This window comes from Pundamilia nyererei, unplaced genomic scaffold (genome assembly GCF_000239375.1).
Source record: "Pundamilia nyererei isolate P.nyererei 1_Seehausen unplaced genomic scaffold, PunNye1.0 scaffold00505, whole genome shotgun sequence".
In the NCBI taxonomy this organism is placed as follows: Eukaryota; Metazoa; Chordata; class Actinopteri; order Cichliformes; family Cichlidae; genus Pundamilia; species Pundamilia nyererei.
In genome coordinates, this window is record NW_005187906.1 from 89,066 (window position 1) to 112,693 (window position 23,628).

General features: G+C 40.2%; 1 protein-coding gene across 2 annotated transcripts in view; it reads right to left on the bottom strand.

The window, feature by feature from the left end:
- The window catches only part of atp2b3b (ATPase plasma membrane Ca2+ transporting 3b), a 116,442-nt gene that overhangs the window by 66,536 nt on the left and 26,278 nt on the right, over positions 1-23,628 (bottom strand). The window contains exons 3-18 of one of the 2 annotated variants that reach the window (XM_005754086.1): positions 18,332-18,529; positions 16,266-16,523; positions 14,249-14,374; positions 12,917-13,042; positions 11,016-11,072; positions 9,524-9,565; positions 9,245-9,409; positions 8,789-8,860; positions 8,503-8,645; positions 6,251-6,383; positions 4,982-5,091; positions 4,635-4,769; positions 3,724-3,830; positions 3,472-3,547; positions 2,880-3,038; positions 2,198-2,377 (exon numbers count right to left, since the gene is read on the bottom strand). In XM_005754086.1, the coding sequence (XP_005754143.1) occupies positions 2,198-2,377; positions 2,880-3,038; positions 3,472-3,547; positions 3,724-3,830; positions 4,635-4,769; positions 4,982-5,091; positions 6,251-6,383; positions 8,503-8,645; positions 8,789-8,860; positions 9,245-9,409; positions 9,524-9,565; positions 11,016-11,072; positions 12,917-13,042; positions 14,249-14,374; positions 16,266-16,523; positions 18,332-18,529 (2,087 nt within the window). The remainder of the gene's footprint in view (positions 1-2,197; positions 2,378-2,879; positions 3,039-3,471; positions 3,548-3,723; positions 3,831-4,634; positions 4,770-4,981; positions 5,092-6,250; positions 6,384-8,502; positions 8,646-8,788; positions 8,861-9,244; positions 9,410-9,523; positions 9,566-11,015; positions 11,073-12,916; positions 13,043-14,248; positions 14,375-16,265; positions 16,524-18,331; positions 18,530-23,628) is intronic. The other variant, XM_005754087.1, reaches the window with a different exon arrangement.

A 23,628-nucleotide genomic window follows, 5' to 3' on the forward strand; every position in this document is an offset into this window, starting at 1 on the left:
TCAGCAACTCTTTTCAGCAGAAATTCTGCTGATTGAACTCTTTTCAGCAGAAATTCTGCTGATTCACCTCTTTTCTGCAAAGTTTTTTCCCGACGTTTTGTAACTCCAAAAAACAGTGTTTTTCGCATCTCACAGCTATCGAATTCTGGCTGCTCATCACCCTGTTTTCCAGGCGCCCGCTCTCTTTGCCAGTGGCGCAATTGGTAATGAAACGGATCTTCAGACCAAAGTTCAAGGGTTCAATTCCACCATGGCCCAAATGTTTTTTTCACTACAAATTGATACACTAACACAGACCTGTAATTCATATTGATAATTTATTACAATTCGGCAATGTTTTATGATTTTGGCAGCTTTTCTAATATGGACCTCAGATTCTTGTTAACGCTCCATGGCAGAAATACATACAAGTACACAGCCTGATGAAGCAGACAGAAGCAGTACCTCTGATTGGTTCAGCATTTTCACCTCTTATCAGCACAAATCTCAGCCTCTTCTGCTGCTTTCATTAGAATTTTAAGCTTTTCCAGAAATTCTGCTGATTGAACTCTTTTCAGCAGAAATTCTGCTGATTAACCCTTGAGACCAGAAGGACAAGGTTCGAATCCTGCTCAGGGCAACATTTTTTTGTTTCAACTTTTTCAGCTTTTTTCAGCAGACATCTTCAGCGTTAAGGCATCCACACAGCATTTTCGCAGGAAATGCAAATTTTTCTAGTTCTTTATTATTCAGCAAGTTGCTTCCGTACGTTTTTGGACGTTAACTACTCCCTCAGTTTTCAGCCGATTTTCTCCGTTCAAACTTTAAAAAATTCTGCTCTTTCTGCTAATGGGTGCTATGACTTTCGGTGCTCATAACTTCTATACTTTTTGAAATATTGAATTTTTTATGCAATGTTTTTTGCCCATTTCTGCCATATTATCAGTGGCCTCACTGATTTTTCTTGCCGGGTTGACTTGTGTTTTAGCTCAGTGAGATGAGCATCCATTCTCAGACTGGGAGGCCCGGGTTCAAATCCCGCTTATGGCAACATTTCTTTCAGTTAACAGTAAAAAAAATTTAACTCTTTTGAACACAAATTTCAGTTTTTCCACCACTTTTCAGCACAAATACCAGCTTTTTCAGCTGTTTTCAGCAGAATTCTGCTCATTCACCTCTTTTCAGCAGAAATTCTGCTGATTGAACTCTTTTCTGCAAAGTTTTCAGCCTTTTCACCTCTTATCAGTACAATTGTCAGTCACTCCACCTCTTCTTTGTGAGAATCCGTTTGGCTCGGTGAGATGATTAACTACCTTGAGACCAGAAGGACCAGGTTCGAATCCTGCTCAGGGTAACATTTTTTTTTCAGCTCTTTTCAGCAGAAATCTTCAGCGTTAAGGCATCCACACAGCATTTTCGCAGGAAATGCAAATTTTTTCTAGTTATTTTATTGTTTTCATTGTTTGGTAAATTAAAGGAGGGTTGCAATGCTCTACTTTACATGGTGTATGACATGATTTACTGCACTGTAGACACTAGTGTTCATTTTCGCGTGTAGTGCTACTGTTAAGGGATAAGCTTCATTGATCCCAGAAACAAAAGAGAAGTTAATTGAAAAATATCGTACGAGAGTACACTAGAAAAAGAACCCAAAGCCCATTTATTTAATGGTATTGAGTAAATGAGCGCTACATAAACATTTGGATAAATGAATGTATAAACGACTCACACTGCATTAGAGAAGTGAAACTAATGCAAATGTTCTGTAAACCTGCATTCTTTTTAATGACCAGCAGGTGGCGACTCCTATGATTGTAAAAGACCTCTCCAATTGTATAGAAGTCAGTGGCAAACTTGCACTTAGCTCTCAGGAAACATTTTCACTTCAACATGAAAATGATTTTATAAATTTAATTAACTAGCTCATATACAATAGCTAATAGCTTATTATTGACAAATCGTGGCTGGTGAGTGTGCAGTGTTATGCTCTCATGATGATTTCAAAAAGCAAAGTTGGCAACATATGTGTCTGCTTCATTCTTGTTAAAAACAGGGTCAATAATTCAAAAATCTCTGTTTTAAGTGTCTTTAAAGGAAAGAGAAGCCCAGCTGTTTGACATGAAAGAGATGCAATCATTTTATAGTTTTAAAACAAATGTATTAGTGTGCATGGAATCCAGTTGACAAGGTATTCAACTAATTTGAGACCACCACTTACCTCTCCTTTCTCGTTTCTGATTCGTCGGTTAAAGTCTTTGCCCTCTAGACAGATAAAATCATCTCCGGGGTGGATGATGCCACATTTAGCAGCAATGGCCCTGGCTGTGTTAATGTTATCACCAGTCACCATCCGCACTGTAATGCCTGCACGCTGACACTTACGGATGGCATCGGGCACCTTGGAGAACAAGGACATTTGTTCACAAAAAAATATAACAATATTATTTTTAACAGCACAGTCGCATTATGGCATGAACAAACCCAAAGAACCAATTCAAATTCCAACTATTCCAAAACACATGCTAGCTCTCAAATCCCATACTTCCATACTGACACTTGAAAAAGTGTATTCACTCAGTAAAGGACACCTAAATGCTAAGTGTTTGACAAGTGGCCAGATGGTGTACTCAGTTGCTGAGTGGACACATCTTGCCCTCGACTGTCACTGTCCTGAGTAATACAAAGCAGCAACCGAAGGACCACCAAACAATTTCCAGCCAGTGGAAGGAGCAGAAATCATCAGTACAATAATCATACTAATGCTAGCTGGCTACCTATATGGCTAACAGCACAATTTACTTAATACACAAGTATATATGTTGTGGACTATACAAAAATGAAAATGGATTTATCCAAATTACCCAAACTGAGGCAAACAAACACACTTCGTTGTATCCTACCTCAGGCCGTACAGGATCCTCTATCCCAACTACAGTGATGCAGGTCAACTCCGTTACTATCTCTGTCTCGTTGTCCCATTCTGGTTCCGGATTGGATGGAAGGTCACGGTATGCAATGCATATGGTCCTCAACCCCTCACATGCCATGGGCTCAATCACCTATTAATAATCATTATTGCAGCAATAATCAGGAAGATTAGACCATCTAACAAGATTATTAAACAAAAGAGGTACAGTATTCAACTCTGTATTCTGTTTTATTTCACTTTCATAGCTTTCTCATATTTCTGTTTGCAGATTTACCTGCTTGGCATAAAACAGCAGAAAGGCACAGTTAGAGACTGTGACGATTACTTTAAGTTTTGGCACTCAGCACTCAATCTGGGTTTTAGTTTCTGTTTAAGTCACCCCTCTGGATAGAATTTCTGTTTGATGTTTGTGGAAAACAAAAGAAAATCTATCATGTTTTGTGACATGTAAAATCTTCTAGTTTCTGAAAAGGGAAAGTCTTGAAAATTACTGAGAAGGTAGCTAAAATCTATTAGGAGAAGGACTTTTAGAACGATACAATGAAGGAATCAGAAAGTCTTACCTGTTTTACCATCTCATCTCTGTCACGTGGGCGGAAACTGCGAGATTCTCCATTGGCATCGAGAATGTAGGAACACCTGGAAGACAGATGAAGATTTTTGGGGAGGAAAAAGAGCAGCTTTTGTTTTACAGATTAAAACCATTTAAACAATTACATTAAACACAGTGTGAGCTGTTGCTGTTATATTAGTTTACATAATCTCGTGTAACACCAGACCACTTCCTCCTTTGCTCATCCTCCCCTATCACTCACTTCTTTAACATGATTTCAGATGCTCCTTTGCTGTAAAGCCGGAAGGAACCATCAGGCAGCTTGATCACCGTGCTCATGGATTTACGCACTGAGTTGAATGTATACACCTGAGAGAGAGGGGAGACGTGTGATACATAAGAGTACAATCAAAAATAGACTTTAATATCTCTGACTTAACGCCCCGCGGGGTGTGCTGAAGGTGTACTTAAGGGTTTGAATCTTTATCAATGTGAGAAATCATACTTGCTGCACTGTCAGCATGTCAACTCATCATAAAGTAGGGGAAATCAGCTATACCCTCATCATTTCATCACTGAAACGCGATTGTAGTTTATGTAGCTATGAATAAGTGATGATTTGAGTCATCACTGTGATCTGCCAGCACCAAGGAAAACAACAGGCTTGTTTGTCTCCCATCATTGTAGCGGAGAGAATGCTGTTGAACCCAATCGTCAACAGAGTGTTTGAAAATCCTGTAAGATTTTACAGCAGAGGTGTCAAACTCAGATTTACCAAGTCTGATACCCCTTCTCATTTAGCAAGTTTAAAGATTGCACAATGAGAATCAAATCAAGGGCCAAATGTACAGCATAGTTCAGTTCAATTCCATTTCAGTTATTCAGCAACAAATCACAATTAAGTATAATCTTTGCGACCTGCTTACATCATCAAAAGTGCAACAGAATGCAGTTCTTGCTTTGTTTTGAGGACACTGAGTGTGATTAGCTCCCACTTGATTTTGTTTATTAAAGCATATTGTGAAAATGTATAATTTAATTCTCAGACTGTTGATTCTTTCAGTTAGATGAGTTCAAATACATACTGACCTAACCTTCTGGCAAACTTTTACTAAAATGTTCTAAAAATAAAAATTTACTGGTAAAAGTGAAATGTGCTGCATGAGTTCCTACCTTGTACAGTCGCTCCTCAGGGATCTGCTCTCTGATGGGGGCATAGTCCTGTTGTAGGTCTAATACAAATCCCAGCAGGCCACACTCTGTCTTGTTGCCCACCTGCTTTGCCAAACCCCCTTCCACATCAGGTGGCTGATGGAAAGTTAGTTGAGGTGTTTGATTGGAGAGCGAGAAATGATGGAGGGTAGAGAAAGTACAAAAATAAAAATGATATTAAAGAAAAGGAACAGGAAAAAGAAAACCCACAAGTCCAATTAATTAGTGACAACCAAGGACCGGTAAAGCATTATTAAACCAGAGAGCAACCTGCAACATAATGGCACCTCTGTCAATACATGACTCACTAAGATCTTGGAGGTGTAGGCGCTGTTGATTGCGATAGCATTGACTAACAGATTCAGTGTCCGGGGGTTGATTTGTCCAGGTTCTGGGATCACACGGTGGTGCACATCACCTGAAAACAAGAATATCACTTTAATCCCCATTGGTAATAGATTTTTTCTGTGCTGCTATTGTGCCATCAAGCTGTTAATGAGTCACCCATGACAGAAAGTTGTTTTGTCAAGACAGAAGACTGCTATGCTGCTAAAGCTTTTTTCCCCATTGTTTCCACTGGTGAGTTTTTGTATGTAGTTATATGTTATATGTGCCAATATATTACTGACGGCATCTCACAGAGGCACTGTTTTCATCATGCAGAGTGCTGCTGAGCCTGTCAGAACAGTTGTATAACGTATTCTGTGGCTCTGCAGGCGCTTTGTCAAGCCCTAGAAAATAACCCTGCCGATGTCATCACGTGACTACAAATTTATGACAGAAAGTAATTGTTACAAACTAGGACATTGTGTTTGAATGACATCGCTAGAAACTACTGAGTAAAAAGGATTCAGTATGTTTTGGAGCTTGACTCATAGCAAGAATTAAAAGTCAAAAGTTCATCTTAGCCTCTGCCAGTCACTGTTAACCAATCTTTTTGAAACACGTTTCTTAACTTTGTAAAAGTGAGAAGTCTGATTTTGAAAAAGGAACATGAAATATAAACAGCAACAAAAAGGAAGAGGTGGCTGTAACCAATTCATTGTGGATGTAGAAAGACAGTCAACAACTAGCATGTAAAGTATTAACTAACAACGACAACTATTATTGTTGTAAAAGAGTTATATAAAGCTGCGCATCATCTGCAAAACAGTCAAAAGATCTAATATTTCTGGACACACTGAGCAGGCGCATGCATAAACAACAGTTCCATCTCCTTTATACCTTGAGGCAATGTTAAAAGGGATGTCATATATTTATTGTTTCAAATCATAGGTCAACGTTTCAATTAATGAGGTCAGTTTATAGAATCTTTCAATTTATTTATTTAACTAGAACTAGACTGTCACTAATTGCAATACTGAACTACACTACAGAATATTAGAATGGATGAAAGTTTGATTCATTCTAATATGAACTAAGGGAGAGGCCAGCCACCCTTCGGAGGAAGTTCATTTTCTGCCGATTGTATCTCGTGTATATCTCGTTCTTTCAGTCACTACCCACAACTCTTCAGCATTCACAAATTTGTTCACCAATCTTCAGCATGGCATTTATGAATTATCACTTGTACTCACCGATGTAAGCCTGCACTACAGTCATGCGGTTCGTGGTGAGGGTGCCTGTCTTGTCAGAGCAGATGGCCGTAGCATTACCCATGGTCTCACATGCATCAAGGTGCCGTACAAGGTTGTTGTCTTTCATCATTTTCTATAAATGACATAGCAGTGTGTGAGGGGAGGGGAGGAGGGAGGGTGGGATGGTGTGAATGAGGATAGATAGATAGATAGATAGATAGATAGATAGATAGATAGATAGATAGATAGATAGATAGATAGATAGATAGATAAGGATAAGGGAGGATATGGAGAAAATGTTAAATGTAAAATTAATGTATTCATAGTATACACTACGACACCAAACCCTTTTTCTGAAACTAGATGGACACTTTCTTAAGGTTCTCAATTATATTCTTTTAGAAAACTGATTTAGACACACCTCCTCCCCATCTTACCTGCCACCAGTGTCTAGACTCCGGAGGGTCCTGTTCTAATTCCTAACACCACTGGGATTCTGTTCTGCTATCATGGGTCATCTGAGTCTAATTGCCAAATATGTTAATAGAATTCTGTATTTCAATAAATCACTTCACTTCTTACAAATGAGCTCTCTTCATTGAACTGGCACAGTGGGATTCTCATGGTCATTTCAGAGCTCTTCATAAGGATTTCTGCTCTTTTATTAGATTGCATTTTTAGTTTTCACTTTTCCTGTGTTTTAAAGTATTCAGCAAAGAGTTTTTCACATTTCCTTTTATCACAACATGTAATTACCCCACTTTACCTTACATTTGACCTTGTATACATGACTGTAAATGTCACTGGAACAACATGTGTACCACTTTGCAAGAGGAAAGAACAAAGATTGCAATCATGATTTAATGGATTAAAGACTGTGTGAAAGAACCACTGAAATCAGTGTAATATCACCCTTTTTGGGGACTTGCCTAGCCCTCACAGATGCCAATCCTCAATTTCCCTGGCCCTTCCTCTGCCTGACCCTCCAGTGATAAGAGTAGGCAGGTTCAGCCTGTCATTCTCTATCCTCTTCGCTCTCCAGATAACCTCCAACATCTCCATCTATATTCAACCTTGAGGAAAAGGGGCTTGGGGCAGCGAAGAAAGGCTGGTTACAAGACTGAGTATGGTGGCCTCACACCAGAGAAGTCTCTCTTTCAATTTCTGAGGATTCAAGACTCTGCGCTAGCCTGCTCTCCTGCCTCAGGATGGCCGTTCAGCGTACCAGAGCTCCCGCTGCCTGGCCCGTCAGCCTTGTCGTTTACATGGGAACATACAGCACGGGACTGTTTGCCAGCCTGTGTCAGCCAAGCTGGGTTTTCCAAGACCATGCCTGTCATGAGTAAGACTGACGTGTGCCTTTTCTGAGTTGGCCAATCTAAAATTTGTGTTTCCTCTTCATCAGTCGGTCGATATGTCTGGGACCATGAAGTTTGTTTCTTTAATGAACATTAAGAACGTTGAGTCTTGTCTTCCTGAGCCAGCTAATAAACAAAGTGTGTTTTGTATTTCAGAAACGGTTAATAAGAAGAACATGTTTGGTGCTTCTGTACTGGCCAAATTTAAAACAGTGTTTCCTTTTGCTAAGCTAGTAGACAAGATAAGTCCATATGGTCTTACAGAGTTGATCTTTTCAGAAAGTGCTATTGTGTTTTGTCCAGCCTTTTTAAAGCCTGTTTCTGTGACTGAGCCACTCTCCCCAGAGACTGTTAAGGTTTCACAGCATGTCTCCCCAAGAACTGATTCACAGCACGACTCCCTGGAGACCATTAGTGGTTTGGCTGAGCTGGCCTCCCCAGAAACTGTTGCCCTGCTGGGGGTTTCCTCAAAGACTGCTAAGAGCGCAACTATGCTAAGCAGCCTAAAAGACTGTTCCGCTTCCTAGCTTGGTTTTGTAGAGACTGCTGCTCCACCCAGGGCCACTCCAGAACCTAACCCTTCACCTTTCCCATCCCCCAGAGTGAGCGTAGCCAGGATCCCCCCTGTCCCTGCATCCGTACCCACTCCCAGGGTGAGGACAGCTGTGGTTCCTTCTACTGGTCCCTCCTTCCCAGGGAAGCTAGTGCCCAGACAGGGCTCAGCATGTCCCTACTCCTGTTCCAGTCCCCAGGATGAAGGTGGCTAAGTCTCTTTTAGCTGACTTTTTTTCCCATGACAGTCTCAGCGTGAAGCCAACGTGACCAGCTAAAGAAGTAGCAGTTCCTACATGTCCATGTGGTTAATCATTCATTAAAGCTGACAGGCGAATGTACCTTGACAGAGTAAGCCAGAGAGATTGTGACAGCGAGAGGTAAGCCTTCTGGGACAGCAACAACCAACACAGTGACTCCAATAATGAAGAACTTGACAAAGTACTGGATGTAGACTGGAGTGCACTCTGGCAACCATGAGTGACCTGCAACACACAGCAAACTGCATATTAAACTTACACAACCTCTGTTGAAAGCCTAAGAAATGTTCGACATGACAAGAAAACACTGTTGTGTTTAAAACAGTAATGAGCGATTGTGTATGTTGGGAAGCTGCATAAACACAAACCTTCAACGACAAATGTGTTGATGACAAAGAACAGCACCAAAATGATGACAGTGATGGCTGACATCACCAAACCTGTAGGGAGATTAAGGAAGAGACAGCTCATCAGAGTTGCTCAGTCAAGACTGCATTGCATTTTATGTTGGGCCTGTAGTGACACATGCCAATATTCTTGGCATGTCGTTCACATTCTTGTAGCAGTCAAGAACATCATCTTGCACACATGCCTGTCTCTAAACAGTAATACAGCATCTTTCTACCCAAGTCTTCACACTTTCACACTCAGACCTTCACACTATTCCCACAATTTGTTTTTCATACTGAGAAACCCATACATTGTTGCAACAAAAGCTCAGTAGGACATACAGCTGCAGATTCCACTTTGTGTGCTGATATTTTAGAGGACACTGAAACTATAAGGGCGTGAAATTCTGCCCGGTATAGGGATGAGTTGTGTACCTGCTTTGCCAATCTGAACAGCCAGTTTTGTGAGCTTTCCCTGCAACACACTCTTCTCTTTCTTTGGAACATTGGTCTTCTTCTTCTCTCTGTCCTCTACCTCTCCTCCTTCTGCACTCTTCAGAGGTTGCATCTCCATGGCAACTCCCCCATCCTGTTTTTTGGCTGAAAAACACACACAGCAAAAAGATTTGAAAACTGTAAATGTCTTCAGCACCTGACAATAAAACAAACTCACTCGACATGCAAACCAAATTCCAACCAAACACAAGCCTCTACCTTTGTTCTGATTGTTCTCCACTGCACCATCAGGTTGCTTTCCTGAGACAAAAGGAGGCCAAGTTAGACAGGGCCATAAAGGTCAAAGAACAAGAACACAAAAAATAATAAAACAAATAGTGCATTTTTATTGTGACAACTTGCAGAAACAGAAAACACACAGAACAATACTAAAGGGAACAGTTCATACTTCATACACTGGGTTATACAAGAGAGTGAGAGGCATTTTCAAAGGTATTATCCAAAGGTAATCCACATAATCTGATATCACCACAATGGTGTTCCTACAACATGATGACCAATGTTGCTCTGGTAGTCACCTCACACAAATGGTTTTGGCTTCATGACATTGTTCCAATCAGTGTTTTCTCCATTACAAAAAACACAAAATAGCACTAGAAACAGAGATCATGCTTCCCTTATATAGGCTTCTCTTGACAAGCTTCCAGTAAAATATAAAATTGAATTGATTTTAAAATCATTTTCTTCACATACAAAGTCTTCAATAATAAGGTGCAGCCATATCTTAAAGACCTCATAGTACCACATTATACTAATAGAGCACTTTGCTTTCAGACTGCAGGTCTAATTACTGAAGGCACTCTTCTGTGGAACCAGCTCTTGGTTTGAAATTGGGAAACAAACAGTTGATGATTAGATTTAAAACATTCCTTTTTGATAAATCTTATAGTTACGACCGCATCAGGCAACCTTGTAGCATTCCTTAGTTACACTGTCAAAGGCTGCTGGGAGATTTCTTGTGATACACTGAGCATTTCTTCTCCACTAACTTCTTTTCAAGCCCAGATGTTAATGTCCCTACTGCTGCATATCATTATTTTTTGTCTTCTCTCTTTCCAATAGATTGTATTTTGTCCTTGTTTCTCCATGCTCTCATTTTTCTTCCCCAACCACTCATGGCTGCATCTCCATGGTTCTGCTGAAAGGGAGTATTTTCTCCCTATCATCATCTAGCCCTTACTCATAGGGGATCTTCTGATTGTTAGTGTTTCCGCTGTAATATTGTGGAGTCATCACAATATAAAGTTTTTCTGTAGTGATTTTAGGATAAAAAAGCTGTGTGTGTGTGTGTGGGGGGGGGGGGGGTTGGAGGGTGACAGCTGCTCTCAAACCAGTGTGGGATAAAACCAAACAACTTAAAATTGGTTAAAAATTCTACAGCACTTGCCATAATCTTTGACTTGTTGTCTTGTTGTTGTCTCTTGAATGTTTACTATGTACTGATGAATAAAATAAAAGTCCACTAAGTCTTAATATTTCGTTTCCCCACTCCTGCACACCCACCACAACAACATGAGTTGCAATAACAGTTCCAGAGTAACATCATTATGATACTGCAGGATGAACATCAACACGGTGATATCAGATACAAAGTGGCATCATACGGCACTGTCACTTTCACTGTGTACACTATGAGTTCAATTCATTGGTTGAGGAAAGGAGTGGGGCGGATAACTTTATGCTCACATACCATTGGTGACTGTGCTGTAACTGGCATCTGTAGTGATGAGCAACTCAGTACTCTCCTCTGTTAAATGTGTGACAAAGGAAGGTTTTTGTGGGAAGGGGCACATGAAGGATTTGGCAAAAAGGGAAAAACAAAAAACAGCAAATCTGTATAAAAAAAACTCAAGAAGTGAATGTGGTTGTATGCACAGCTCTGCGTGCGTAATGTGTATTGCATAGAATGAAACCTCAATATAGGAGACAGATTAAAGAAGAAACGTAAACAGCCCCACAGCAAAATCCCACTGCATGAGGAAAAACTAACAAGTTCTGGCATTTGTAGAAGTCTTCTGAATAATGTATTAGTTCCAGTAAACGAGTGTCTGAATGATCCAGCCCACACAGGCAGCTGCACTGAGCTGCAACACATCCCAGGATGCAACGAACACTTTGGGAACAGAACGAAAACAACAAGCTGTAAGAGTATTCTTTAATAAAATAAGTGTCATCAGACCCTTTGTTGCTGTTGCTTCAAGACGTCAACAGTAGCAGACACATTTCAATGCAGAAGTGAGAACTGCAGCAGTACTGTAGAGGCACAGAAGAGTGCACTAATAATGATATTAACCTTAAGTGCTTCTGAAAATATTTGTAGCTTCTGCTGTCTGCAGCTCTGCTCTGACTGCATGGCTCCTATGGAACAAATATGAGCACAGACTAATGCTTTGTGCACTGACCAATCAACACTCTTCCCTGAAACTCTCCAGCTGCCTCACTCTCCCCTGCTCTTTCAATAATTGATTCAATCTGCAGCCTCAACCTCTCTCTCTCAGATTAAGGGTGGGGAGGAGAGACAGTGGAGGGCAACGCCAGAGAGAGGAAAGTGAAAGAGGGCACAAGAGAAACAAGAGAAACAGTGAAAGAATCGGAGAATGACGGACAGGCTGATAGAAGAAAGGGAAAATGAGAAAACAAGTGGGGAAAGAGAAAGGGAAACAGGTAGTGGAGAGAGAGATGACGAGGATGTGGGCTAAATTATCTATGAGGTTAAACTGGTGTGTTTCCTGTTGAAGCTCTTATCTGAAATCATTCAGGCATTCAGCTAACCCCTTACACACACATCCCAGCACACACATGTCACAATGTGTGAGCATGGATGGATTATGAAACAATAGCCCCCTGGGCACAGACATGTAACAGCCTCCCCCCCCCCATAAGAGCAAGACCTCCCTATTGAAGCAGACACAAAAGAAGATGGCTGTGTTATTTGTAGTTTCTGGTCTTTTCTTTACCATATTGTGTCTTATTTTTATGCTGGGTTTTACGTCTTTTGTGTTTGTTTTGTATGTTTGATTGTTTTGTTTCTGTTGGTGTGTGTCTCTTTGTAGTCATCTTGGATATTCAAAATGTATAATATACATTTTGAATGTCCAAGATGGGGTGTATGTATAATATACATTTTGAATGTCCTTATAGATTTTTCACATCAGCACAGTCTCATTTAGTTACAATTTCAATGTAATTTCATTTATATAGCATCAAATCACAACAACAGTTGCCTCGAGGCTCTTTGTATTAGTGAGTTTTTTAAGTTTACCACACTGTGAATTTTCATTTTTTGTTTTGTTTTGTTTTCTTTTTCTTTTTTTAAAATTTCAGTTAAATAATGCTGTAATATGTGTGTCAGATGCTAACCAAAAGATAGTAAAGAAAGGGCAACTAAACCAAAGGTCACAGAGGTGATAAAAGAGAGAGCTTTATCTGCTTCATCTTTTTACATCCTCTACTGGTTTGAATATATCAACAACAATACTGCACGTATTAATAATAAAGATGAAAATATTTAAACCTATCATAAAAGTGAAACGCATCTTCAACAAAATTATCTTAATTATTCTCATTTATTGTCTCCACTGGGTCACTTACCTTTCTTCTCTTTCCCATCTTCCTCCACATCTCCAGCTCCCAGGAGAGTGAAGATGATGCCTGTCTGTGAGTTGACACCAACAGCTGTCACCAGCATCCTCCCCGAGCCCTCCATCACATGGGTACCTTTAATAGTTTAGATGAGTGCTACATGTAAAGTGTTGGTCTCAATAGTTACAGTAAAAAAAGACAACCTGGAGGAAAAAAAATTAGTTAAGGCTAAACCCTAACCCTCAGGAGCAGGGTCACAAAAATACTGACTTGTCTTTCATTGACTTGAATTGATGGCAAAAAGCTTACAAGACTTGACTTGGTGACCGATAGTATTTATAAATTGAATATGTTTGTATAGTTTTACAATCTGTTACTTTACCAGACAGTTATGAATAATAAATAACATCACGAGGATGTGCTTTATCTTCATAGGTGCATGCACACTTGTAGTTGCAACTGTTGGCGCAAGAGCAACATGAAAAAAACTCAGACTGCACAAGCCAACTAAAAATTAGCCACTGGATGTTTCATTCTGTTTAAAAGCTACAGCTTGTTTCCGCCTGATGTTTGGCGTCAGGCCGACAGGTACTTTACCAGAGCTTTTTCATTGGTTGCTGGAAAAAAAGTAGTGACACAGACAAACAACAAGAGCAGTCAGAGAACGCAACTCCCCCCAAAGGGCAAGTGCTATACTAAAACTTTGATGATGTTTTTATTACAACATGTTGATGAGGGCCTGCTTTTATAACATGCTGATGTCTGACCTTTGACCTATTAACTTGAAGCATTACATACTATAATTGTGTATTGTATTACCTTTACCCATATGGTTGGAGCAGAAGTGGCTGAAATCTTTGGCTTCTATAAGCTGTAAAACTTAAGATTTAAGATATATTCATGCAGTGTGTAATTTCCAAAAGTTTATGGTGTCATTGTGATGTCACAGGGTGTTGTACTGAAGAAAGAAAAAGTGTGTTGCATTGTTCTCTCCATAATATACTGGTTTTGACATTTGGGGTTGGTGTTGACTTGACCCAATTTTCACCAAAATTAAATCAGCTCGAGCTGATATTGGTATCTACCGACACACAAACTGTTAATTAGAATGTTGATATCTTAATAACTGTGGACTCTAGACTGCTAACAAACAGACAGACAGACAGACAAAAAAAACGAACAGAATGATCTCTCTGATCTCTCTTTTTGGTGGGAGAATTAAATATAATAAACAGTGAGTTAAGGGGCATTAAATGCCCAGTACATTTAAGTACGTTATGTACCTAAAAATACCTGGGGGGAAAAAACACTTGCCACTTTTTGAGCAAAAAAACAACAAACCTGAGAGCAGCATGGGGTCCTTATCCACAGATTTGCGTACATGGTCAGACTCTCCGGTAAGAGAGCTCTCATCTATCTTCAGATCATTTCCTTGGACCAAGATACCATCAGCTGGCAGTAGGTCACCTGAATATAGACATACACATATCAGTGTTTTACTCAGCTTGCTTGCATTATATATCCTCACTATTACTGCACAGCACCAATTAAATTCACTTGACTTTAACTGCTTTTTATGCCATTTCCCTCTCTCGCTGTCTCTTTTTTTCTCACTGCAGATAGTATCCCCATCAATGCATGCATGCAAATGGCGTGACATAAATTCTACAACAAACACATGAAGGAACAATAAATGTATGGAATGGATGGTGTTCTTGATTATTTTTGTGTGTCTGCTCGTTTCAGTGGTCACTGTGGCTGGTAGCTTGACTAATGAAAAATGCCTTACCTAAAAAAAAAAAGCTTTTAAACTCTTTACTCTGTGGCAAGAAGTATAATCATTTAAAAAATTATTACTTTCTATCAATGAGAAGAGTGTCCAAAATTTGAGTGTACACGTGTGCATTCACTGTTAAGGTATTGATTGCCATCTCCCCCTGGTTCTTTACCTGACATGCAAACCCATATTATAAATGAGTGGGGAAATGTCAGTGATATTTTTATGTTTTAGCATGACATAAATGATTAGCATCATCTAAAGGACATTTGTGATTCATAACTGAAATCAGTGTTATTCAATCATCCACAATCCAGGGTTGATTCTCTTTCCTTCTATGACCTTCACATTTTCTTTTAGACACTGCTGATTTGGAAAAAAACAACATCCCTCTTAGTTCCCACTCATTTTACAGGCTGTCATTCTGGATGCTTGAAGCTTTGCCTTGATTCCTCACTTCCAGTACCAGCATCAACAGAGAGTATCAATAGCTAATGGTATCTTTGGTCCCAGTCATAGAGACTTAGAGACTTGTTTGGTGATTACCTGGCAAACAATGATCATTAGGGTAAAGTATTCCCCGCAAGTGGTTTCTGAAGGTTCCTTGCTGTCTCTATGATTTTAGCTGAACCACAGTCATGCAGGCCTACAGAATGATCAGTGGCTCCAAGCCATGAAAAGTGTGTTTCTGGGTGGTTGGTGGTTGTTTGCTGACACTAGGTAAATTGGTCACAAAAGGGTATATGGTGATTCACCATGGTCTCCTGGTGACCAAATTACATGGAGGTTAATGGTGTAGAAGCTTCCTTGTGACCAATTTGACCTAGCAATACAAGCAACTTCCAGCAACCAGCTGGTCGGAAAGGCACATTTTTCCCTAGTGATCAGAATTTGCCAGGACTGTCTCTAGGCATGTGTGACTGAGGCCTTACCTAAAAAAAACCCTAAACATATCTAAGTGCAAATGCTGGTTAGCTAACCTGTTGAATTATTGTTATTATTGAACAAGCTAGCACAAGCATATGTATGACGTCAAATAGTATTGATTTTAGCCATAAGGAAATCATATAATGACCTAAAGTGAAAATGTTGCCTAGCATTGGTTAATATTAAGTTAACACCATCTTATACAATATCTATCATTATCTTAGTTGTTGTACAAGATACATAACACACAGTACATAAAACAGAGCCTCGTGCATGTCTCATCACTGTTTTGGATGACAATAGCAGACACATGAATTCAACACAGGCAATAGTGTTGATGTGGTTCATTTATTGCTATGGGTGTCAATAATTGCAATGGTTTTCTGAGGTTACACAGAGCTCCCCTAACAGCATACATTACATCTGTGTTTTACTAAACTGAGGTAGGTTTTGTGAAATTTGTACATCAGCTTTCATTCTTTATCAGATATGTTTGTGATTGACTCTTATGATTAAGTTTTATTTGATCTGCAGTGTCCTTAGATCTTCTAAATTAATCAAAATACTTACAAAAATGAAACTGAACAAATCATTTAATTTGTTGGTATGTTGTTGGGGTTTTTGTATGGGAAGATCTTATAATGGATTCCTTACCATATTTGACCTGAGCCATGTCCCCCACCACCATGTCAGCCACAGGGATCTGGATGACGTTTCCTTTTCGCACAACAGTGAACTTCTGCTCTTGCTCAATTCGACTCTGTAGACCCCGGAACTGCTTCTCTTTGGACCAGTCGTTAAACGCTGTCACCAAGACAACACACACAACAGAAAGCAGGATGGCAGCGCCCTCAATCCAGCCAGCATCTGCCTCGCCTTCATCCTCTGCACCCGCCGACACATTCCCGCATGCTGAAGATGGAGCAATTGTTTAGAGTCAGATATTTTTTGAACATGCCTCAGAAAATCAATAGCTGTTTTCCCAAAAAATATCTAATTTCAAACGGGGAGGAAAATAACAGGGAAAAATATAATAAAATGGTCCACAAGAAAAACTCATATTAGGTAAATATCAAAACCTCATCATTGTTTCTGGTGAGTCACAGAGAGCAAAACAATATGGCTTAAGCTTAGAAGTGCAGAGGCTACTTTTGACTGTTATTTTCAGCATCATCTAATGACTACACATGGTCATTGCTCTTTTTAATTTGCATGTGTGTCTGGTTTAACACAGAGCCACAGTGTCCCATATCTGCATCCTCTGATGAGACCACTTCCTCTCTATCATGACTCTTCATTGTCACTGAATGGCTCACCAATCAAACAGACCCAATTTGGTGAGCCATTTCACTTTCTGTCTCTTCAGCTTTTGTCTATTGTGTGCTTGTATTTTTCTTCCTTATATAAAAAGATTCTTATTTTTTTCACTCCTCTCTGATTTCACCAAACAACAGGAAAATCAACAGCAACAAAGTATAATATTTTGCTAAACAGAACATCTAGAGGCAACATTTGAGAATGTTTTGATGGAAGTACTTGTACATCTAAATGAGATAATAAAACAGCATGCGAATTTGTCACAAGAATAACTTAAATCATCCTGGTCTGATCCTGAGTAAAATGGGTCTACTGGAATGGGTCTCTGTATACATAGACAATTTGATGTTTAAAAGTCTCAATGCTGATGCCATTTTGGGCGTCAGCATCTTGGTCTTAGTTGGCATTAGTTGGCTAAAAAAGTAAATATGATAATAAATGAGCAGTTACCTTTGGGTAAAAAGAAAATCAGGACTAAAAAAAAATGTACTCGCTCTTGCACCAGGCTCTAAATTATGTTTATTTCTTCTCTAAAGTCTGGTATTATAGGTAGCATAGGACTCTATAGGGACTGACTCACTATTAGATCCACCATTCAAAGAATTTCTCTAGCTTATACAGCAATTTTCAATAAGTTGTAGCTGACATCACTGAACAGCTGGCTGACTTTAGTGCTTTTATAAACACTTAATCTAATGCTTTCTTACTTATGTGAGGCCAAAAAATAAATTAGTTAGTGGTGATTGTTACTGTATTTAGCATTTTGCTTTTTTGTAATTTTTGAAAGTCTAGATTAAGTTTAACAGAAATAAAACACGTTCAAGTTACTGCTGCATTATAATATTTGCTAACGCTAATAAAATTTGAAAACAGATAAAACTAAAAATAAATAACTTTGCATTTGTCTCAGTCCTAGCAGTCCTAGTCCTAGCAATTCTTCTTAGCTTTGCTTTAATATACTTTATATATTGGTTTCATAATTTGATTTGACCAAGTCTTCTCAACTCAAGTTCCACTTCCTTTTTTCCAACAGCATTTAGTTTTTCACTAGCAGATTGGATTTGGATGAATTTAGCTCTTCTTTATTAACTTTTGACTTCTCTTTTTCAATTGCCATCAACATGTAAATGCAAGCTGGACCACAGTGCTGAGCAAAATGGCTTGCTACAACCCTCCCCCTTTGTATTCTTTTCCAATGTTTGTGTGTTTTCTTCATATAACCTTAACTTCTCCTCCGTCTTGTTCCTCCTCTCTTATCCTACTGTATGTATACTGACAATGTCTTACTTTTACTTCTCTCTATCTCGTTTTCATTTTTCACGTACACCTTTTTCACTCTTGCTGACAGACCTTTTGTCACACCCTCCCAAACCAGCAACCACACCCTTTGTCCACATCCTCACATTCAGTTTCTTTTCCAGGAGGCTGGTAGAAGGAGAGGCCAAGGGAGATGATGGCAGCGGCCTCCAAAATGATAAGTGTGACATCCTGTAAGGCCTCCCACACAAGTTCCAGGAACGTCTTGGCCTTTTTGGGGGGAATGAAGTTTTGGCCGAAGGTTTGGCACCGACGTTCCAGGTCTGCCGGCTCCCCACTGAGACCTGATAAAGGAGGATGAGGCACATGAGGCAAGACTGAGACAGAAAATGCAATTTCGTAAAATAAATGCTTTAAGATTTACATAGCCAAGTGAAAAAACAAAACACATTTGCATGCACAGATGTGCAAGTTTCATTCCTAAGTGAAGATATATGTGGAGATAAACCAACAGTGTACATAGGGACAGTAAGACACTTGGAATGCGACATACATGCACAAAGCATCACCCACACTAAATTTAACAAAAGCCCTTTGCCCAGTAAAATAATCTCAAAGTCTTTAAAAAATGTAGCTAAACATGGCTCTATATTTCGTTTAAGGATTTTGTGGACAAGAGACGAGGCGTTGAGTCTTGTTGTACTCTCTCTGGGAATTTTAATGGGTGATAGGGGTTGTCACCTGAGTCCACCTGAAATGAGGAGGACTGTTGTTGTCAAAAGTCTATCTACACTCATCATGTGCATGGATATCATGGTTAATTTGGGTGTTTAATGACTTCTTTGAACTGTTCCTTTTCCAGGGTGGAATGATTGTACACCACTTGTCATTATGACTTTAAATAAGTTTGAATTTATTTGGGATTTTCTCCAATATAGACAGAGTCAAAAGCATACATACAGACTTAAATATATGCATACACTTAAATCTTTTAAGACGTGCTGCTCAGTGTTCTACAATTTCTTTTAACTAGACAAGGCAATGACCTATTAACATGATCATGTTTAACTGTAACTGTAACTATCATCCAGCACAAAAAGGATATGTTTGAAATAACTAATCAATATTCAGGGAGAAGGGAGAAGTCAGTGAACTCAGTAAAGATTTACACAGATTAGGAAGGTCTTTGACAACGTCTGAAAGAAGAAACAGATGAGATCTGGCACTATATTAATTGACTTAAATTGAATTGAACAGAACTGAATTGAGATACATTTACTTACAATGTAAAGAACCCAAGAACCATCAAGGCTCAAGCTTGCTATGAACTAGTAAACTAGTAACTACTGAAACATCTCTGACTGTCAGCAGTAAAGTGAATTTTGCACCGCTATGGACTGAGAGGGTTCCAACCAAGAAAAACCGGCACCTTCAAGCTCAACTGAAATTTGCAGTTGCCTTCTGGAGAAAAACAATTGAGCTACTTGGCCACAAGGATGAAATGCATGTTTAGAGGAGTAAAGGTGAGGCTTTCAGACCTAAGCACAATACACGGTAGTGGTAGCCTCATGTTCTGAGGTTGTTAATAAATTAGATGGAATAATGGAGAACTACCTTCAAATTTTTCAACATTGCTTCAGATTAACAGTTAAATGGTTGAAATATGGACACAATCGGGTGGACCGACACAACAATGATCACAAACACATTGGTTTTTGAATGGATAACATTAAGCTAAGAATAATTAAGAACAATAAGCTAAGAATTGGCCTTCCTGAAACTACAACCTCAAACCTATAGAATGTTTGTGGATTATGCTGAAAAGCCAGATTCAGGAAATACAGCAAATTTAAATAAACCTGAAGAGATTGATCAACTATCCAAGAATTGTCTGTGAAGGTTCTCAGTCATCCAGGTCATCGTAGTCAAAGGAGCTTGCAAAGAAAAGCGTCTGGACTTCTTTAAATTGCTTGAAGACGTTTCACCTCTCATCCGAGAAGCTTCTTCAGTTCTAAGGTCAAATGGTGGAGAGTCCCAGATATAAACCTAGTGGGAGTGAGGGCAGCACGGTGGCACGGTGGTTAGCACTGTTGCCTCACAGCAAGAAGGTCCTGAGTTCAATTCCACCATCAGGCCGGGGTCTTTCTGTGTGGAGTTTGCATGTTCTCCCCGTGTTTGCGTGGGTTCTCTCCGGGTACTCCGGCTTCCTCCCACCGTCCAAAGACATGCAGCTTGTGGGGATAGGTTAATTGGATAATACAAATTGCCACTAGGTGTGAATGTGCGAGTGAATGTGAGTGTGAATGGTTGTCTGTCTTTGTGTGTTGGCCCTGCGACAGACTGGCGACCTGTCCAGGGTGTACCCTGCCTCTCGCCCTATGACAGCTGGGATAGGCTCCCGCGACCCTGAAAAGGATAAGCGGAAGCGAATGGATGGATGGATGGATGGATGGGAGTAACCCCCCACAGAGGGACAAAAGGACCCCCTGATGATCCTCTAATCGCCTGAGCCAAGGTGTGAAACTGGGCGTGGGTCCCAATCAGCCAGAGTTTCGGGTGTGTTCATTGTGAAACCTGGCCCCACCTTATCATGCGAATTCCTGAACGCCAAAACACAAACTTAACAATGTGGTGTATGCTGTACAGTGCAGCGAGGAATGCTCAGACCTCTACATTGGAGAGACCAAACAGCCACTTCACAAGCGCATGGCACAACACAGAAGAGCCACCTCCACAGGACAAGACTCAGCAGTCCATCTGCATCTTAAGGATAAAGGACACTCTTTCGAGGATGCCAATGTTCACATTTTGGACAGAGAGGACAGATGGTTTGAAAGAGGAGTGAAAGAAGCCATCTATGTCCACTGTGAGCGACCATCTTTGAACAGAGGCGGGGGTTTACGACACCAACTCTCTGCCATCTATAATCCAGTTTTGAGATCCCTTCCCAGACGCCTTAACGCCCACTCACATCCTGGGCCATCTGACCTCAGGAATTCGCATGATAAGGTGGGGCCAGGTTTCACAATGAACACACCCGAAACTCTGGCTGATTGGGACCCACGCCCAGTTTCACACCTTTGCTCAGGCGATTAGAGGATCATCAGGGGGCCCTTTGGCCCCCCGGGAGGGGAAACTCCCACTAGGTTTATATCTGGGACTCTCCACCATTTGACCTTAGAACTGAAGAAGCTTCTCGGATGAGAGGTGAAACGTCTTCAAGCAAGTTAAAGAAGTCCAGACGCTTTTCTTTGCAAGCTCCTTTGACTATCCAAGAATTGTGCCAGCAGCTTGTTGATGGCTACCAAAAGTGTTAAGGTTCAACTTGCTTAGAGATATTTAAACAAATATTAATGGGAGCTCTATGTATTTTTGATCCTGTTTGAATTAGAGAAAATCCTAATTAAATTTACATTTAAAATTGTGCAGCCAGTTCTTTAAAAAGTAATTAAAGCTGTATGCTGTACAGCCATTCCACCCTGTAATCAAAGGCTCAAATTTACCATGACATTTATGCCCATGATGAGTGTACGCAAACTACTGACTACAACCATCCATCTATGAAGGTAATACATCTCCATACTCACCCTCCTCTCCCCTCCCTAAATGATTCCGTTTCCATAGTGACTAGGACATCAGGACCAGGGCTTCCTGTCTCTAAGAGGTTTCTGCCCAGCAACAGGTGATGTCATTTCTCCTGCATGGTAGGTTTGAAACAGAATCATTTTTTTCTTTTGTGATTGGCCGCGGGGGATAGGAAATGGCAATTTGTATGCTACTGTGGTTGGCTGAGCTCAATGACTTGTGTGCGTGCATGCATGTGTGTGTTTTTAGACATCCTGCTCCAGCGTGCTTGCAGGAGAGAGAGAGAGAGAGAGAGAGAGAGACAGAAAACAGGTGACCTTATGCTGAGTAATTGTATCCTCCTTTTATTAGTCCCACCTCTTCATTCTATTCCATAGACTCTCTACTCCTCCTCCTCTCTCTTTCTCCCTCACTCAATCTCCCCTTGATGTGTCCTTGACAATGCGGCAAGCTGTTCTAGCTTTTCCTCCTCAACCACATCACACACACACACACACACACACACACACACACACACACACACACACACACACACACACACACACAGTTTATCTTATGCCCTCTTTCTCATCATTTCTTCTCCCATTCCATGTCTTCAGTCTTGGTATAATGGTCACACACTGCAGTGTTCTAGTATCCATACACTGTGCGTAAGTGAGAGAGAGAGAGTGCTTCCATGCTGATCGGTGGATCATGTTACAGATGATGTTCAGCATTAACTGCATCATAATGTATACTTGTGTGGTGTGTTTTCCCTGGTGTGTCTGTTCAACACTGTATATACCCATAGTCTCCAATCTGATCTGTCAATACACATTCCAGCTCTATGTTCGCCGTGATTGTAATCATAGAGAGCATAAGAAGCAGCTTTTGTTGGTGTGTCAGATCTGGAGCAGAAAATATTTCATGGAAATTATCAGCCACAAGTTTTTAAGCAGATCATTACAAGGTGGGGATAGGAGCATCTTTCTTCATGTGTGTTTGCACTCTAGCTGCTTTGAGATGACACCATATGTGATTTGTGAAAGCGAGCACAGTGCAAGAGAAGATGGTCAAAGTGTGTGGAGATCACCATTTGTGTGTGTGCGTTTGTGTGTTGTTTGCCAACTGTGCTTTGTAGGGACATCTGCAGATACATGACACCGTGTCAGAGAGGGAGAGAGTGACCATGTGTGTATTTATGTGTGTGTTTTTGCATTAGGTTTGTTGGGACTTGCTGCACTGACTCCTGCCCAGCTCACAGTATCAAATTAGCAACACTCAACACAGACTTACTGTAGCTCAACACCCACCACCCCTCTCGTGTTTTTTCAATCTCTCTTCTCTGTCTCTCATTCTTACACACACATCTCACAGATTTTACTTACACTTGAGTACACACACACACTCTCTCTAACTTCTTGCTCTATTCACCTCTCTCTGTTCATCACCATCTCACTCTTCTTTCACTCTCTCTTGCTGACTTCCCAAGCCAACTTCTCTCTGCCGTTGTGTTGCTAGGTTACAAACTAGTTGAAGGAGTGGGCGTAGTGTGGTACCACACCCCTGGTAGAATACACAAGTGTGCGCATCTACACATTCAAAAATATTAAAGACACAAATATCCAAAATCTAGTTTGGCAAATTCATTATAACTTGATCTTTGGGAATCATGTGTGTCAGAAAAAGAGACTGCATGAAATTTAAGCACTGCAGAAGAAATTACCGTATTTCCCGGACTACAAAGCGCACCTGAATATTAGCCGCACAAGCTAAAATCAGGGGAAAATCCTGTTTTGTACATACATTAGTCGCACCTGACTAAAAGCCGCAGGTGTTTCAATGTTGACTTATCATATGTAAGAGAATATGCACAAAG